Source organism: Thamnophis elegans, chromosome 7 (assembly GCF_009769535.1).
Source record: "Thamnophis elegans isolate rThaEle1 chromosome 7, rThaEle1.pri, whole genome shotgun sequence".
Lineage (NCBI taxonomy): Eukaryota > Metazoa > Chordata > Lepidosauria > Squamata > Colubridae > Thamnophis > Thamnophis elegans.
Genome location: NC_045547.1, coordinates 2,368,181 through 2,387,200, shown reverse-complemented (window position 1 = coordinate 2,387,200; position 19,020 = coordinate 2,368,181). Strand labels below are relative to the sequence as shown.

Here is a 19,020-nt window from a genome sequence, read left to right as displayed (position 1 = left end):
TTTTTCTTCCTTTTCCCTTCTCTCTTCCCTCCCTTCTTCCCCTCTTTTGACTTTCTTTTCCTTTCCTTCCTTCCCTTCTTTCCCTTTTTTCTCTTCTCTCCGTCCCTTCTTTCTTTTTCTTTCTTTCTTTCTTCCTTCCTTTCCTTCTTCCTTTCCCTCTTTGCTTCCTTTTTCTCTTTCTCCTTCCCTTTATTCTCTCCTTCCCTCCTTCCTTTTTCTATCTTTCACCCTGCCTTTTTCTTTCCTCCCTCCCTCCCTCTGGAAGCCTACACCCTTGCTCTTCATTGGGAAGGACGTCTGAAATGCAAGCTTTGTGATCTATAAATAAAAACAAGTGATTTGGAAATGTAATGTTCATAATGGTGAATCAAGGGAAAAAAATAACGTTGGCTGCATTCACACGGCGTACAGACACACAAAGACAAAATACACGCGCAGACAATAGATGGTGTGGGATTCCAGATCCCAGAATGAGCAGCCCATACATGTGGAGACCATAAAGGAGGAAAAAAATCAAGGTCCTCTGAGTTTTGAATGTACCCACACAGAACACGTGTGAGTGCAGAAAGGAGGAAAACACGCGTCAGAACGCGGGTTGGCACAAAGGCACTACTTCTTCTCCTCTCAGCCCCGCCCCTCCCGTGCAGACCCCCTCAGCGGAAGGACACCGCGGTAAAGCGTCCCAGAACTCCTGTTACATGATAATCCCGCCTCAAGCGCCGCTCGGAAACGAAACCCCCCCCCCCCAAAAAAAAACCAGGCGCGCGGAGGCGTCCCTCGTCACCCAGGGAAACCGCCGACGCTCGCCCTGAGCCCCCGCCAGCCTCAACGCGCACGCGCGAAGGAGAAAAGCCGAACCGGGACTTTTAAAATCCGCGGGCGTGTGTGGCGGGGGGGGGGGGGGCGGCGACCGACTTGGCAACAGCGCTGGGAGGAGGGAGGGGTGGGCGGGAGAGCGCGCTGATGGGCGCGGGGACCGGCCAATCGGAGAGGAGGCATGGCCTGAAGAGCCGGCGCGGATTGGGCCGGCGAGGGCGCGCGGGCCGGCGGAGGGGCGGGGCCTGCGCGAGGCTGACAGTTGGGCAAGGATGTCGGCGAGGAGGCGCATCGGCGACCCTGAGGTGAGGGAAGCGGGGGGCTCCGGGGGGGTGGTGGTCGTGAGGGGGCTTCCCAGAGGGCGGGGGAGGAGGCACGTGACCCCGGGTTTAAAGGGAGGGGAGGCCTGAGGGGGTCCCCCAACCCGGGAAGGCCCTGAAGAGGCCTCGGGACCCCAACTCGGCCCCACACAGGAGCTCCTTCCCTCAGGCCTCGTCGCTGTGGGGGGGTCCCCGGTATCCTGAGGGAGTCGGTGGGGGCGCTGTCAATCAAACATTGGGCCCCTTTTCTTATATTTCTTGATATATGTGGGTGTGTGTGTGTACTCACATACACACATATATACATAAATACACACACACACACACACCCATATATAAAGTGTTTTTGTCAAAGCACCTGGCATGCCCAACTATGGGAGGGAGCATACTGCTTCCCTTTTGCCTTTCAGCCTCCACCCTAGGAGCCTTCCAGGCAGGAAATCATTTTTGTGTTGCATTTGTGCTGATAAATAAATAAAGGGAGACTAGCATAGATCTATTCCAAGCTATTTAGCTCTCATCAGCTAGCCATACCCTCGCTGGGAATCGAACCTGGGCTGTTTTTACATGTTAGGGAGTTGTATTAGCCTCTAAGCCACAAGCTCTCCTCCCTTATCAGCTGAGCCAAGGAAATGCTTAAGTGTTATGTCAAAGCACCCAGCATGTCCAACTATGGGAGGGAGCATACTGCTTCCCTTTTGCCTTTCAGCTCCACCCTAGGATCCTTCCAGGCAGGAAACCGTTTTTGTGTTGCATTTGTGCTGATAAATAAATAAAGGGAGACTAGTATAGATCTATTCCAAGCTATTTAGCTCTCATCAGCTAGCCATACCCTTACTGGGATTCGAACCTGGGCTGTTTTTACATGTTAGGGAGTTGTATTAGCCTCTAAGCCACAAGCTCTCCTCCCTTTTCAGCTGAGCCAAGGAAATGCTTAAGTGTTATGTCAAAGCACCTGGCATGCCCAACTATGGATGGGAGCATACTGCTTCCCTTTTGCCTTTCAGCCTCCACCCTAGGAGCCTTCCAGGCAGGAAATCATTTTTGTGTTGCATTTGTGCTGATAAATAAATAAAGGGAGACTAGCATAGATCTATTCCAAGCTATTTAGCTCTCATCAGCTAGCCATACCCTTACTGGGATTCGAACCTGGGCTGTTTTTACATGTTAGGGAGTTGTATTAGCCTCTAAGCCACAAGCTCTCCTCCCTTTTCAGCTGAGCCAAGGAAATGCTTAAGTGTTATGTCAAAGCACCCGGCATGTCCAACTATGGGAGGGAGCATACTGCTTCCCTTTTGCCTTTCAGCTCCACCCTAGGATCCTTCCAGGCAGGAAACCGTTTTTGTGTTGCATTTGTGCTGATAAATAAATAAAGGGAGACTAGCATAGATCTATTTCAAGCTATTTAGCTCTCATCAGCTAGCCATACCCTTACTGGGAATCGAACCTGGGCTGTTTTTACATGTTAGGGAGTTGTATTAGCCTCTAAGCCACAAGCTCTCCTCCCTTTTCAGCTGAGCCAAGGAAATGCTTAAGTGTTATGTCAAAGCACCTGGCATGCCCAACTATGGATGGGAGCATACTGCTTCCCTTTTGCCTTTCAGCCTCCACCCTAGGAGCCTTCCAGGCAGGAAATCATTTTTGTGTTGCATTTGTGCTGATAAATAAATAAAGGGAGACTAGCATAGATCTATTCCAAGCTATTTAGCTCTCATCAGCTAGCCATACCCTTACTGGGATTCGAACCTGGGCTGTTTTTACATGTTAGGGAGTTGTATTAGCCTCTAAGCCACAAGCTCTCCTCCCTTTTCAGCTGAGCCAAGGAAATGCTTAAGTGTTATGTCAAAGCACCCGGCATGTCCAACTATGGGAGGGAGCATACTGCTTCCCTTTTGCCTTTCAGCTCCACCCTAGGATCCTTCCAGGCAGGAAACCGTTTTTGTGTTGCATTTGTGCTGATAAATAAATAAAGGGAGACTAGCATAGATCTATTTCAAGCTATTTAGCTCTCATCAGCTAGCCATACCCTTACTGGGATTCGAACCTGGGCTGTTTTTACATGTTAGGGAGTTGTATTAGCCTCTAAGCCACAAGCTCTCCTCCCTTTTCAGCTGAGCCAAGGAAATGCTTAAGTGTTATGTCAAAGCACCTGGCATGCCCAACTATGGGAGGGAGCATACTGCTTCCCTTTTGCCTTTCAGCCTCCACCCTAGGAGCCTTCCAGGCAGGAAATCATTTTTGTGTTGCATTTGTGCTGATAAATAAATAAAGGGAGACTAGCATAGATCTATTCCAAGCTATTTAGCTCTCATCAGCTAGCCATACCCTCGCTGGGAATCGAACCTGGGCTGTTTTTACATGTTAGGGAGTTGTATTAGCCTCTAAGCCACAAGCTCTCCTCCCTTATCAGCTGAGCCAAGGAAATGCTTAAGTGTTATGTCAAAGCACCCAGCATGTCCAACTATGGGAGGGAGCATACTGCTTCCCTTTTGCCTTTCAGCTCCACCCTAGGATCCTTCCAGGCAGGAAACCGTTTTTGTGTTGCATTTGTGCTGATAAATAAATAAAGGGAGACTAGCATAGATCTATTCCAAGCTATTTAGCTCTCATCAGCTAGCCATACCCTTACTGGGATTCGAACCTGGGCTGTTTTTACATATTATTTATCAGCAAAAATGCAACCCAAAAATGATTTTTCTGCTGGAAGGCTCCTAGGGTGGAGCTGAAAGGCAAAAGAGAAGCAGTATACCAGGTGCTTTGACATCACACACACACACACACACACACACGTGCGCGCACGCACACGTGTGTATATGTAAGGTGACAGATCGATGGATCATAGATGATAGACAGATGATAGAGATATAGAGCTGTTTTTACATATTAGGCAGTTGTATTAACCTCTAAGCCACAAGCTCTCCTCCCTTATCAGCTGAGCCAGGGGAATGGTTAAGTGTTTTTGTCAAAGCACCTGGTATGCCTCTGTGTGTGTGTGTGTGTGTGTGTGTGTGTGTGTGTGTGTGTGTGTAAATAATTTCTAGTGCTTCTGTTATTTTTTTCTTTTTTTTCTTTTTTTTCTTTTATTTTTTAATTAATGTTTTTATTTTCCATTTTTCATTTTCATACAGTCACATATATACTGTGCATAACCGAGGCCGTACAACATTAAACAATAATCACAGCAGTTCCTCTTGTCAACAATACCCCCAGAAATATAAATAAAATAAGACTCAAACTCAAATAGAAACCCAATATACCTCTTCCGCTCTCCATACACCTCTTTCTTCCACCCCCCTCCAACTTACTATCTTCCCTCCATCATCCCCCTCTACCCTACTTCCCCTCCCCCTCTACCACTCCTCTCTCCCAGTCCACTCCCTCCCTTCCTTCTCACCCTCCCTCCCATCCTCTCTCTCGCCCTCTCTACCCCTCTTCCTTCTTTAATTTCTAGTGCTTCTGATGGGGGGGTGACAATGACCTCAGCCAGAAGAAGAAGAAGAAATAAGAGAAATAACTGGAAAAACCGTAAAAAAAGTGAAATGCAGGGTGCGCAGTGATGTCAACTATCTGTAAAAATTGAATAAGAAATGATCAAGAACTATGTAAAGAGAATAAGTGGAAGTTGGAATAGCAAAGCCAGGATTAAAGATGATTAATTTCTAAAGATGAATTAATAGTATATTAGTTGAAGCCAAAAAAGAAAAGGGGGCTTAGTAACTGTTAGCGTAAATGAATTAATGGGAAAAGATAAAGGATTATATAAAAGAAGATGAATATGGATAAAAGTGGGAAGGCTAGAATATATGGAAACTATTATTATAAATAGGATGTGTAAGATGTGATCTGGAAGTGCACTCCTTGCTAGCACTGATGATGTTACCTAGTTGGGTCATGAAAGGTCTGTAAGAAAACAATCAAGCTCAGAGAGCACCCTGTCAAACCTGAGCTACAAATATTCTCCTCGAAGAGTAGAAACGCCTTAGATTCTGCAGCTCAGCTACTTGGCTGAGTCATCTGGTCATTTGTATTCTTCTAGAGAGTTGTTGAGGCCACTTGGAGGTTGGAGGGAGGGCAGAGATAAACCTCAACCACTCTAAAAAGGATGCAAATGACCAGTTGTCTGCAAGAAGAATCAATCCTTCCATTCCCCACCCTTCCAGTCAGAGCTGAAGAAGCTTCTTGGGTGAGAAGTGAAACATCTTCAAAGAAAATCCAGAAAATCCAGTGGTCTCTTGGGAAAAAAGCACCTTTGTGACTCCTTTTATTAATTATTTAATTCATCTGAATTCATAATGAATTCTGTCCTCCAGAAATTGGATGGTGGTAGACCTTCCTGAAATTGAACTTCTTAAGCGGGAAGTAGGCTAACCTGGTTTGCTTGAGATATGTTGAAATTTAGTTCCCATGGCTGTAATAATATATTTGGCAGGGTGGTACCAAGTTAGTATAGATGGCTTGAGGCCAGGTACCTCCCTGTGAGAGGCCCTGAAATTACAGTTTTCCTCTTTCTGGGAATGCCTTGTATGCATGCTGATTGGTATCAAGAAACACTAGATTAACTCAATTAACCAGTTTTTTAGTTGATGCAATATACTGAGCCAAAATTTAACCAAATATGCAGCTTTATACAACATATAAGACACACACACACAAAGTATTAGCACTAGCCAAGTTTAGCAATGTAGTCTAACCCCTTGGCTTGATTTGTTTGAGCAAATATTGTGAAATCAGGATTAAGCAAATTGTAAACCCAAAGTATCTAAAAAAAGATTAAATCATGGCAACTGGACCCAAGTCAGAGACACTCTGCCTAACTAATTTTTTATTTTGACTGATGAAATTACATCAATGAGTAACAAAATGTCTCAGGTTAACAAATTTTGGTCCAGTTGCCATGATTTCACCTTTTTAGATACTTTTGTCCTGGATGATGGAGTTTTCATTGACACAGGAAGCCAGGTAGTCCTCACCTTAACAGCCGCAATTGGAAAGCAGAAGTTCCATTGCTAAATGAAGTGATTATTAAGTGAGTCATGTCCAATTTTATTAACCTTTTTTTGCTGCTGTTATTAAGTGAAACACAGTTACGTGAATCTGGCTTTCCCCCCTTTAGATGATAGTTGAGCACTGTGAAGGCAGCATTATACATCCCCCGTGAATAAAATGCACATTTGTGAGAAAATGACAGGGTCACCCAAATGTCACATTCATCCATTGAAAAAAGAAATAAGTTGCCAATGAAAAAGGGGAAAAAAAACCCTAGCAAATGAAACCAAACAGATTGGATTATGGCTTGGAGTATGTAATGTGTGAAAATTTAACAGGCTTTCTTTTTTCTCTTTCTCTTGACATGCTCGAATTGTAGAAATTGGGGATGTGTGTGTGTGTGTGTGTGTATGCATATATATGCTTGTGTGTGCGTGTGTTGATCACATGGCCCCGGGACACTGCAACCGTCATAACTATGAGTCAGTTGCCAAACATCCACATTTTGATTATGTCACTTGCAATGGTCGTAAGTGTGGAACATGGTCACAAGTCACTTTTTTCAGCGCCGTTGTAACTTCAAATAGAAGCAAATGGTTGTAAGTCAAGGACTACCTATATGAACTTTGGGTATTTCAGCATCATGCATCTTTTACTGTGGTGGTTCTGGGTCTTTGTTTTCTAAAGTTCTGTGCATATCGCAATCATGCTATTTTTCCATCTTCCTGGGTAATTTTCTGATCGTTTTTCTTTCTACTTTCTCCCCCTCCCGGTAAGCAGTTCTTGACCAAAAGGATCCCACAGAATCCTAAATACCAGCATGTAAAAACTCGCCTTGACACTGGTAAGTTGAAATCTGCTCTTTTTGTGGGGGGGTGTGTGTGCGGGGGGAGGTATGAAGGGACAGCAAAGTGCTTAAGAGTTTTTCATTTGCCCTGGACTTTCCATCCAAGCCCTGGACTTTGTGTGAGAAGCTGTGACTTCACCCAGGACTTGTGTGCACCATGAGATCAGGGCATGAAGGCACAATGGCCACCAGGAATGGGTTACCCTTGAAAGCTTACTAAATTGTGGGGTCCTTGGTGTTCTCTGAGCTTGGACCTTTTCTTGCAGGCGTTTCTTGACCCAACTAGGTAACATCATCAGTGCTATTAAGAAATGGGATTTGCTCATAGTTTATATCCTTAAAGGCTTGCTCTGATGATGTTACCTCATTTGGGCAATGAAACAACTGCAAGAAAACAGCCAAGCTTTTAGAACACCAAGGGCCCCTCATATTCTCCTTTATTAGAGACATTTCATTACCCAACTAGGTATCCTCATCAGCACTAGAAGGGAGCAGAATGTGCAAAGAGGAGGAAGACTGTGAAATCCTTGGTGCTCTCTGAGCTTGGTGCTTGTTTTGCCTACGTTTAGGTAACATCATCAGTGCTGGAGGGGAGGGAGGAAGATGACAACAGCAACACTGACAACTGTGGGGTCCTTGGTGCTCTCTGAGCTTGGTTGTTCTCTTGCAGACATTTCATTACCCAACTAGGTAACATCATTTGTGCTGGTCATTGACTGAATATTATAGATGGGTTCCTGGTTGCGCCTGTCAAAATAAATAATCTGTTTACAAGCCTAAGCCTGAAGCCGGCTTTCTTTTCTCAGCCTTATTAACATAATCTATTATTGAGAGGACAAAAATAGGCAGGGGAAAATGGCTTCTCTGCAGAGGCCTTTGAAGAGGAATATGTGAGAAATAAATACATATTTCAAAGCACCCAAAGCCAGACTTGCCATTCCGAGGATGTTTCTGATTTCCCATCCCTGCTAATCCTGTTAATTACACATAAATGATTAACTTGGAGTAAACAGAGTTTTTGGTATAAAGATGGCCATCTCTTTCCTAATTGGGTGTCTTTTCTTCCACAGGTAGCAGTATGACCAAGTACACTGAAAAACTAGAAGAGATCAAGAGAAGTGAGTCCCATATATTGCAATAGGAACTCAAATGTCTGTAATCAGCTCACAGGAGGGTGGCAGGCTAGTCCAGTCTTTCTCAAACTTGGCAACTTTAAGATGGGTGGATTTCAACTCCCAGAATGCCCCAGCCAGCTTGGCCACTGATGAGAATCCATCCATTTAGAAGTTGCTTGGAGCTTTGGGAAGCACTGGTGGAACAGTAACAAAAAGACGCTGTTTTTATTCATTTATTATAATTTTATCCAATCTTTCTTACTTTATAAGTAACTGAAGGAGGCAAGCATACCTAACGCTCTTTCATTCTCCTATTTTCCTCATATCAACAACTTTGTGAGATGAGTTGGACCGAAAGAGAGTGATTGGTCCAAGTCACCCAGACAGTTTTTGTGCTTAAGGTAGGACTAGAACTCCCTGTCTCCTAGTGATTGGCCCACAGTCACCCAGCTACTTTTCATGCCTAAAGCGGGACTAGAACTCCCTGTCTCCTAGTGATTGGCCCACAGTCACCCAGCGGCTTATATACATAAGGCACGACTAGAGCTTACAGTCTCCTGATGATTGGCCCAAAGTCACTCTGCTAGGTTTCATGCCTAATGCGACACTAGAACTTTCCCTCTCCTGGTTTCTAGGTCAGCACTTTCACCCCTACATCAAACTGGCTCTTTCCTCTTCCTGCTTCCTCCTCATTCATTTACTTTCCTCCTCAGCTTCCACAGGTGCCATGAAAGACCCATCTCGACACAGGCTCCGTCATCTTCCCAGAATAATTTAACTCCTGTGTTTCGGTATCATAATCTGGCCACACCTTCATTAATTAGGACTAGAACATTTCCCAACACCCCCACCTCAACAGTGTTAACATTTCCTGCACAGTGAGTTTGGGTGTGTCTGTTTTGTGCATGGGAACTGACTTAATGAACCAGGGATGGGCGCCAGAGTACATTATGCGTTTCGAGCACCGTTCCTACTATCTTTTTGCCCCCCCGGCAATCTTGGCTGGTCCCGATGGAATCTGAAAAACACCTAAGAGGTTTCTAAACTGCCTGCTTTGATTTTAGAACCATTGTGTCATGTTGGCAGAACTTCAGGTATCCTCATTTTAAGTTTATTTTTCTTTTTAAGCGCTCTTCCTCTGCTCTTCATCCTGACTGCTTCGTTCGGCTGAAAGAGCTGGTTTCATAACATCCTCCTTTTAATGGAAGGCTTTTGAGTGCCGAAATACTAGCCGTGGTTTGTTGTGACACTGTCACAATCCTTGCTGTGTTTCTGTCCTTTTTTTTCGTTTGTGCTTTGAATTCTCTGCTCCGCAGCCCTGGTGTGCCTTTTCTCTTAGCCTGGCATTGTGCTTCAACTCTGCTTAGGTGGCAAAGCGTGCTCTTCAAGTGAATAAGCACCTTGTGTGCGGCTTTAGGTAACTGAGCTTTCTCAGGGATATATGAAGCCCTAAGAGGCAATCTGAAAAGCCCACACAGGGTCGCTTCTGTCTTTCTTGTGTAAGTTGAGTTGTGAAAAAGGCTGGAAAATCAAAACCGAGGCGCCCGCAGGTGCCGTCCTCACTTGCCTCTCTGACGGACAGAACCAAGAAAGGACAAGTCAAGATTATTTCTCTTTTGCAAAACCGGCATCCCCGCTGGTCTGAAAGGATCATTTATTTTTCTTAAACCGACGTTGCATCTTGGATTTAAAATGTCTGAAAACTCGAACGGATCTTCTGAATCAGCTCCAGGTAGACTGCGCTGGGGACTTGGGAGGAACTGTGATTTTTGGGCTGCTGGGGTGATGGATGTTGTAGTGGGCACCTCAGGAAGGTCTCAGATTTGGGGGGCATTTATGATCTTTGCTAAAATATTAGAGCCAACAGGGCAAAGATGCAAAAATTATAGTCAGGAAACTATTGTATCTTTGTGCTTGCTTGCATTTTTTAATGGGACTTTTTGCAGTAAAATATCTTGGTCCAATTGTCCACATATCTTATATATATTATCTATATATTTGCTGGTGCTTTATTTAAACTACATTTGTAAATCACTGATATGCAGAGCTCTAGCCATACACTAAATAAATAAATAAATATTCTTGGTCTGATCCTTATGGGAAATCATCCTTGTTTTCAGGCTATTATCAGGTGGTGAAAGATTTTTGTTTTAATAGTGCCAAAGTCCATTTCTGTAGACTGTGAAAATAATAAGTCAAGTAATTCTTGTTCTTTTCTTTGCTCATATTATCTGGAATTCTTATCATTCCTTTTCATCAAACCTCCGATTATCAGCCTAGGGAGGGCTTGGCACATATTGGGCAAGAGATTGAAAGCAGGCATGTCCAATCTTGGCAACCTTAAGAACTGTGGACTTCAAATCCCAGAATTCCCCAGGCAACCATGCATGGGAGTTGAAGCCCATTGGACACCCTCTGCTTTCAAGTTTGCTTCAAATGGATGAAATCAAGAGTTAGTTTGGTCTAGTGGTGAAGACATAGGCTGAAACCAGGATACGCTGAGTTCTAGTCCCACCTTAGAACTGGCTGGATGACTTTGGGTCAATCACCAGGAGACGGTGAATTGTAGTCCTGTCTTAGGTGTGAAAGCCCACTGGGTGACTTTGGGCCCCATCTCACTGTCAGCCCAGCTCCCCTCACAGGGTTATTGTGGTGAAAATAGGAGGAGGAAAGCAGGAGTAATAGATATGTTTGCCACCTGGACTTGGCGGGATACACCCAAAATTAATAAAATAAACTGCTTTGACAAAGCACAAAGAAAACTAGATGCTCTCTCCTACTGAAGACACAGCTGCACTTTCAAATGACAGCTGTGCTCTGGGCTTTCTCAAACTGGAGAACTGAGTCAAGTTTAGAGACATAAGGAATTTGTCATAGTAGATCTCAAATTGGGCTGAAGTTTTACTTCCGTGCATTCTACATATTTCAGAAACCAAAACTGGAGAAAAATGTACTCTGTGAATTGGATTTGTTTGCTTATTTATTTGAAAGATTTACAGGGCCACCCCGTTAAAACAACTCTGGGCAGCTCATGATATAGGACAGGCGACTCCAAACTTTAAGACTTGTGAACTTCAATTCCCAGAATTCTGGGAGTTGAAGTCCACAAGTCTTTAAGTGGCCAAATTTGGAGACAATCAGAGTAGAAGATAAGCAGGCAGAGCCCGAGGACGGGGTCAAATGCATCATCAGTTTGGAGTCACTGCGTTCCCATGAGAGACCCAAGTCCAGGCCCCCACCTGCCCCCCATGAATTCCCTTGACCCTTTTCTAGCCCCAATTTGGCTTGACCATCAGTAAATCAAATTCTTGTGTACAGGTAGCATGTCATAAACTTTTGAGTGTTTTGAACTGCTCTTGTTCCTGGTGACTTGTACCTGAAACACATTGCGTGAACTGCCTGGAAATTCCAGATTTTTCTAAATTAAAAGCTTTGTCCTTTACTGAGTTTATTAACGGAATACTCCTCTGTGTTTTACAGATTACAGATACAAGAAAGATGAGCTCTTCAAGAGACTAAAAGTGTCTACATTTGCCCAACTGGTAAGTTCCTGGTTTTGTCCATGAACATTAAACACTCCCCTCCCTTCCAGCTCTGGCCATCTCAGTGGGGATGAGTGGGGTCTGTACAGAAACCAGGTGGGGAGAGGGCTCTGACTGACTTTAGAAAACCCCTCCCCAACTTCATGGCCCCAGGCCTGTGGTCCTGCAATTTCTAGACCAGCAGTTCTCCACCCTGGCAGCCTTACAACTCCCAGAATTCCCCAGCCAGCATCCCTACACAAACCCCAATCCAGATTTCTGGGAGTTGAAGTCCACACACCTTAAAAGTACCCTGAGTTGAGAAACATTCAACTAAGCAGCAGAAGGTTCATTAAGTCTTAAGTGCTATTGCTATTGCTAAAGAGACAAACACTCTCAATAGCGCTAGCTGGGGAATTCTGGGACTGGAGGTCTACACACCTTAAAATTGTCAAGGCTGAGAAACATTGTCCTAGACCTAGGTTGATTTCTGCCCTTTCTTCTTCCTGCAGGTTATTCAGGTTGCCACTCTGTCGGATGAAACTTTGAAAGGGCCACCTGAAGAAGGCCAGAAACTAGATGGTGATTTATTGATTTATGTCATTTGTTTGCTGCCCATCTTGTCACAAAGCGGCTTACAAATTAAATTCATATTCTTTTAAAAAAAATCCTATTAGGAAAGGAGGTTGGCTAGAAGCTTACTGTCTTTCTTTCTTTCTTTCTTCTTTCCTTCTCTCTCCTTCCCTCATTCCTTCTTGTTGTGAGGGTTTCTCCTTCCTTCCTTCCTTCCTTCCTCACTCGCTCGCTCACTTACTTACTTACTTACTTACTATCAAATTTATTTGCTGCCCATTTCATAGTTCAAGGCGACTCTGAACAGTTTACAGCAAGATAAAGCACACAAAAATTTAACAGTTATTCATACAAAAACTTCATCTACATTGTGCTAATTTATTTTTGTACTGTTCTGTGTTTCACCTCTATCCCACTCTGGATCGCATGTCAAGCAACAGCTACATACATCGATTAAATACACAAAATGGTTGCTTTGCATCCTGAAGCCAGAGACACATCTGAGTCCCTCTATGGAATTTGGGAGGATTTTTAAATGGGATTCTCACATTTCATAGGGCGGGGGGAGAGGGGAGGTCTCTGTATGCAAAACCTCTGCTCTGCCTCTTAGCAGATGCCTATAAAACAATTGATATAGTATCTGAATGGGCACAGCCAGTTGGTTTAATGATTATCAGGCTAGAAACCAGGAGGCTGTGAATTCTAGTCCCACCTTAGGCACAAAAGCTGGCTGGGTGGCTTTGGGCCAGTCACCAGGAGATGGTGAGTTCTAGTCCCACCTTAGACATGAAAGCTGTCTAGATTACTTACTCAATCAACAGGAACCTATGAGTTCTAATCCCGCCTCGAAAGCTGGCTGGGTGATTTTGGGCCAATCACCAGGAGGCTGTGAGTTCTAATCCCGATTTAGGCATAAAAACCGACAAGGTGACTTTGAGCCACTCCCTCTTTGCCAACCCAATCCACCTCTCAGGGTTGTTTTGTTGTTGTGGGGAAAATAGGAAGAGGAAGCTGTGATGGATATGTTCATTGTCTTGAGTTTTGTAAAAATAACAATAATAAAGGCGGGATATAAATAAATATATTAAAAAACCGGATGCATTTCAAGGCCGTTAGTCCTGAAATGTCTGTGTTCATCTTTGGATCAAGGGATTCCCGTTGCAAGGGGACAGTGGTGGGGAAAGAGAGGATGAGCTACTCCTGCTTGCAAGCCCTCCACATCCTGGAAGAAGCAAACTGAGATGGACCTTGGGGGTGCTTCCAACATCTCGCTGTGGGTCTGAGAGTTACATACCCCTTTCACTTGCCCCTTTTCAGAAGGCGACGCTGCTCCTACAGAGACCAATCTTGAGGTAGCAGAGACCAACGGCAAAGGCAGCCCCGAGGAGGAGACGCCAGCCAGTCCCATCCTGTTCATCAACAACACCGGAGCTGGAGAGTCATATCGTTCCACCTTACAGAGGTATCCAATATGCAGCGGTCTCCCTCCTTGCCCTCCCCTCCTCTCCTCTCCTCTCTATATGGAGATTCCCTTAACTCCCTGCAAAAACCTCTGATTAAACCACGATGGCTCAGTTCTTAGGCAAAACCCAGTTAGAAGGGTATCAGGCCTGTTAGCCATCTTTCCTTTTGGCTCTTAGGCCTGCCACACTTTATTCTATTATGCATTTTCTATTGTGGGAAACTGAGGGGGGGCGGTTGGGGTTATACAGAGTTGGATGAGATGTAGCCATAACAAAATTCCTTCTAGAAAGCCAAGGTCATCCTTTGTCTCTGCACCTGACCAGATCTGGATGGGTGGAACTGCCAGCATGGCAGTGGGAGATTGGACCATGGGGTGGACTTGTGGGTGTGTGGGGGGGAGATCTTGATCTTTCAACTGGGTGGGGAAAACCGGGAAGCTGTCAGATTCGGCTTTTCCCAGATGTGCCAACATGGCTCTCTTCATAAATTGGAACTTAGAGGAATCCTTTGCCTCGAACTCTGATTGACTTTTGGATGCTATTTGGAACCCTGACAAGGGGAGAGATCGACAGTACAAGATAGTCCTCAGCTTATGGCCACAATTGAGCCCAACATTTCTGTTGTTAAACAAGACAGTTGTTAAATGAGTTTTGTCCTCCTCTTCTCCACAAACCCCACTTCCTTCTAGCACTGGTGATGTTACCTAGCTGGGTCATGAAACGTCTGCAGGAAAACCACCCAGCTCAGAGAGCACCAAGGAACCCCACGGTTCAATCTTGAACTACCAAGATTCTCTCCTATCAGATTTGATAATAGATGGCCTTAGTCTGAACCTGTGGGGTTTGGGCTTCCATTCTGCCATTCTTCCTGAGCTTAGTTTTCGATCTATAATCCTTATTTTTGCAACGAGCCTAAAAAAAGTCAGCAGAACACTCAAATTCTCACAAAGGCATTTTTTTTTCTTTTGAAGACCTTTCGCTTCTCATCCAAGAAGTTTCTTCAGCTCGGATAGGATGGTGGAGAATGGTTTATATTCCCCACTATCCTGTCAGAGCTGAAGAAGTGAAAGGTCTTCAAAAGAAAAAAACAAGAAAATCCAGTTGCTTCTTGAAAAAAAAGCACCTTTGGGACAACCCTGACCTGGAGGACTGAGAATCTCCACAGACCCAAATTCTCAGCTCTTGGGGGGGTGGGGGTGGGGTGCTCGCCAACACCTGTGATTTGGGGGGGGGGGGATCTTTCTCCTTTCTACTGACCGCCTGAGAGACTTTCTCTTGGATACCGATTGCTGCAGAAGCCAGCAGTTTAGATCCAGGAAGGATCTAAGGAAACCTTATTCCGGGGTCCCTAACGTCACTTCTTTCTCCCAGTGTCATCAGTGGGGTAGGCGAGCTGGACCTGGGCAAAGGCGACCCCAAGGAGACGCAGGTTCCAAACGATGGACCTTATCCCGACTGCCCTTACCTGCTGCTGGACGTGCGAGAGCGAGATGCCTATGACCAGTGCCACCTTGTGGGAGGTGAGACAAAGGGACTCACCGCAGGGGCATTTTGTGGGAGGACAGAAGGGGCCACTCTCCCTGCCACAGACCCTTCCTTCTAACTGGGTTGTCTGCCACATCTATTCATCTCCGCCCCCTGCCTTTTATCCCCAGAGCTAGGGTGGGGCTTTGCTAGCAGCAGTGGCTCTTCCGTCCCGAGAACCGGCCCATAGATTTCCACTGCTCTCCTCTCCTCTGCCCTCTGTGCATCAGGCACTGGACCCAGAATGGAAGCGTCTGAGTAGGCTGCTCAGCCTCATATTAGAAATCCTAGCTAGTTGAGGAATTCTGGGAGTTGAAATCCACAAGTCTTAAAGTTCCCAGGTTCGGAGAGCCCTGCTGTAGAAGCTCGGCCTCCATCTCCATCTAAGAGCCTAATGCTTTGGACTCAGCCTCTGTTATTTGACCCAGTTCCTTTGTGCTTTTTCCTAACATGTTTCTCTTGCCTTTCAGCTCACTCCTATCCCATCGCTACTCTCTCCCGAACGATGAATCCCTACACCAACAGCATTTTGGAATACGTATCCTTTGTGAAGTGATGACGTTCCTTGGCTGGGTCATGAAACGTCTGCAAGAAAACAACCAAGCTCAGAGTGCACCAAGGACCCTCAGAAACAGACTCAAGAGGGAGGAGGACTGGGGGAAGGCTGCTTCTCCATCTGTCTCTTCTCCCCATGGAACTTTGGACCCTTAACCCCTCCATCCGCTAGAAAAATGCTCACGGGAAGATTATCATCCTTTATGACGATGACGAGAGGGTGGCCAGCCAAGCAGCCACCACCATGTGCGAGCGGGGCTTCGAGAATCTGTTCATGCTTTCTGGAGGTAGGAAGGCTCGGAGGCCTTAGGATTAACCTCCTTCCCAGCTGGGATCCACTGAGCACAGAGAAAGGCGAGGAAGTGGGCATTAGGACCGCCTCTCCTGACTCTATCCCTGTAATTGGAGGGAGATTTTTAGAATGAGAAAGAATTAGAATTAGAATAGAATAGAAAATAGAACAGAAAATAGAATAGAAAATTGGAATGGAATGGAATAGAAAGGAATAGGAATAAAATAGGATGCAGAATATAGAGAATAGAGAAGAATAGAAAATAGAATAGAATTGGAACAGAACAGAATTCTTTATTGGCCAAGTGTGATTGGACACACAAGGAATTCGTCTCCAGTAGAGAAGCTCTCAGTGTACATATAAGCAACAAGTGATAAATCATGATCATAATCATGAAATACTATCATCACAAATCATAAAACACCCAATGATAGTCATAGGATACTAAATAAACAGTCAACATAAGTCACGAGTTACGAACCACAAAGTTATAGTCATAAGAAGCGAAGGAAATATGTAATTGGAAAGGTAATAGCGTCCTACTACGTGGTTTGACATCCCAGGGCATAAGGACAAGTAGTGGGAATTAGTTGTTTAGCTGTGATGGCATGAGAGAGAAAAAAAACTCCTTGTCTCGAGTTGTTCTGGTGTGCAGAGCCCTATAGCGTCGTTTTGAGGGTAGGAGTTGAAACCATTTACGTCCAGGATGCGAGGGGTCTGTAGATATTTTTGCGGCCCTCTTTTTGACTCCTGCAGCGTACAGGTCCTCGATGGAAGAAGGCAGGCTGCTTGCAATTTCTTTTTTGTGCCGTCCTAACCACTGCATATTTTTTAGACTTCCCTGCCATCTTGTCGTCCTCCTGTTCTCCCAGGTCTCCGAGTCATTGCTCAGAAGATCCCCGAAGGCCTGGTGACCGGCTCCTTCCCCGCCTCCTGCCTGGTGGCCAGTCAGCAAGGAAACTCCCGGAAAAAAGCCACCCCGCCTCCGCCGCCCCTCGCCCACGCCGCCGAAAACAAGTGGAGGTTTACCACAGAGGATCTGCAAAAGATACAGTACTACCTGCAGGAGGAACAGCTTCCCAGCGACCCTGCCAGTAAGACTCCCCCCCCCCCCCTCCCATTTGTCTTCAAGGCCAGAGACCCCTTTCCTGCAGGGCTGTTCTGGGAGGAATTTGCTCTGGGCTTAAGAGGCTCCAATCAGGCCGCAAAATCAGGTCCCAAAGGTGTTTTTTTTCCAAAAGGCAACTGGACTTTCTCCAGTTGGTTTTGTTTCTTTCCTGCAAACATTTTGCTCCTCGTCCAAGAAGCTGCTTCAGTTCTAACTGAAAAGCTTTGACTAGAACTGAAGAAGCTTCTTGGATGAGAAGCGAGACGTCTTCAATGGGGGGGAAAAAGCCAAGAAAGTCCAGTTGCCTTTTGGAAAAAAGCACCTTTGGGACAACCGAAGCATCTCCAAAGACAACGAAGGACAAGTTGTGATTCAGAGCGCACACAAGCACCCAACCAGGAGAAGGCAGGGTGGCTGCTGTCAGGGGTTCCCAGCCAATGGTACAGGCACAGCCACCCCATTGCCCCATTGACGGGACCCTCCTGCAGGCCTGGCTACAAGGCATTGCTAGGTGACTGGTCTGGTGTGTTGCTGCAACAACCTCAGACAACTGGCACACACATTGGGGCTGCCCTTTGCATCACCCTGGAGGTAACACTGCCACAGCCACGCTGATGGAGCGAAAGTAGCTGGCACATGGGGGCAGGGATCAATTTGGGAAGGCAACCCTTTTGTCGCTCATTTATGACGGTCCCTAATGTGACTTTTTAAATTGTGCGGCCATTGTTCCTCTGGGTGGTTCGTGTGTGTGTGTGTCAAAAAAGTCAAAACGGTGGCACCTCCCAACTCACTGGTGGAGCCTCCTGCCTGGTGCTGTGCTAATGAGAGGCAATTTCTACAGATAGTCCTCGACTTACAACAGTAATGACCATTTGAAGTTACAGCGGCACTGGAAAAAGTGACTTATGACCATTTTCCACACTTATGACCGTTGCAACATCCCCTGGGATGTCAAACCACCTAGTAGGGCGCTATTACCTATTATCAGCCCTCAGATAGAGAATCAACAGCCCCCAGGTCTGGAGGTGGCTGATGAGGAAGAGGAGGAAGAGCTGGGCCCAGTGCCTCACATGCAGAAGCACAGAAGGCAGAGGAAAGGAGAGCAGTGGAAATCTATGGGCCGGTCCTCGGGACGGAAAAGCCACCACTGCTAGCAAAGCTCTGGGGATGAAAGGCAGGGGGCGGAGATGAATAGATGGGGCAGACAACTCTTCCTCTCCCTGCCGGAGGGACTTGTCAGCCTGCGGTAAGAGAGAAACTTTTTTGCTGGGGCTGCCGGCATTCCTAATAAAGGAATCATTTGAGTTCCCTTCACAGGGCTTTGTCGTGTTTGGGGAGCTGGGCCAGAACAGGGGGATATAAATAAATATAATTGGTTACAAACCCCGCCCCCTATCCACTAACACAGCTCTCCTGCTGGACTGTCCTGCGCCCTGATGGCCTTTCCTCTCGGTCCCTTCTCCACAGGCCGCCTCAGCCGCTTATCATCCGCCCGGGATTGCAAAGCCGCCGCCGTGAAGAGCAGCCAGAACCTGCCCAGCACCAACCCAGCTACGGCGGGCCTCACCACCCGCTCCCTCAGCAGCAGCAGCCTGCAGAACAGGCCTTGGCGGTAGCCCGGCACCCTTTTGCGAGAATAAAAGAGGGCCCGTTTTCCTGGGGCCGTTTAACCCGACAGGCCAGGCCCCCCTCTTTGCTTTTTAGGAAGGTAGTTTGCATGGGGCGGGGAAGGGGGCTGGAAAGCACGTTTGGGGGGAGCTGATCCTGCCAAGGGTTGTCGTGTCTTTCCTCTTCCTGTGAAACCCACAGAATAACTGGGCTGCACGAGAGAAAAATCAGCCAGGAAGTGGCCGATGCAATTGGACCAAAATTTTGCTTTAACATGAAGCAGCTGGAGAGT

At 46.1% G+C, this 19,020-nt stretch overlaps 1 protein-coding gene across 1 annotated transcript; it reads left to right on the top strand.

The window, feature by feature from the left end:
• The first annotated feature begins 1,026 nt into the window (after positions 1–1,026).
• CEP41 (centrosomal protein 41) lies at positions 1,027–18,795 on the top strand. Its single transcript, XM_032220603.1, has 11 exons — positions 1,027–1,121; positions 6,903–6,966; positions 8,040–8,087; positions 11,565–11,626; positions 12,118–12,187; positions 13,496–13,640; positions 15,013–15,161; positions 15,636–15,703; positions 15,893–16,007; positions 16,885–17,106; positions 18,588–18,795. The coding sequence occupies exons 1-11, from the start codon at positions 1,089–1,091 to the stop codon at positions 18,734–18,736; spliced, it is 1,125 nt and encodes a 374-aa protein (XP_032076494.1). The 5' UTR covers positions 1,027–1,088; the 3' UTR covers positions 18,737–18,795.
• The last annotated feature ends 225 nt before the right edge of the window (positions 18,796–19,020 follow it).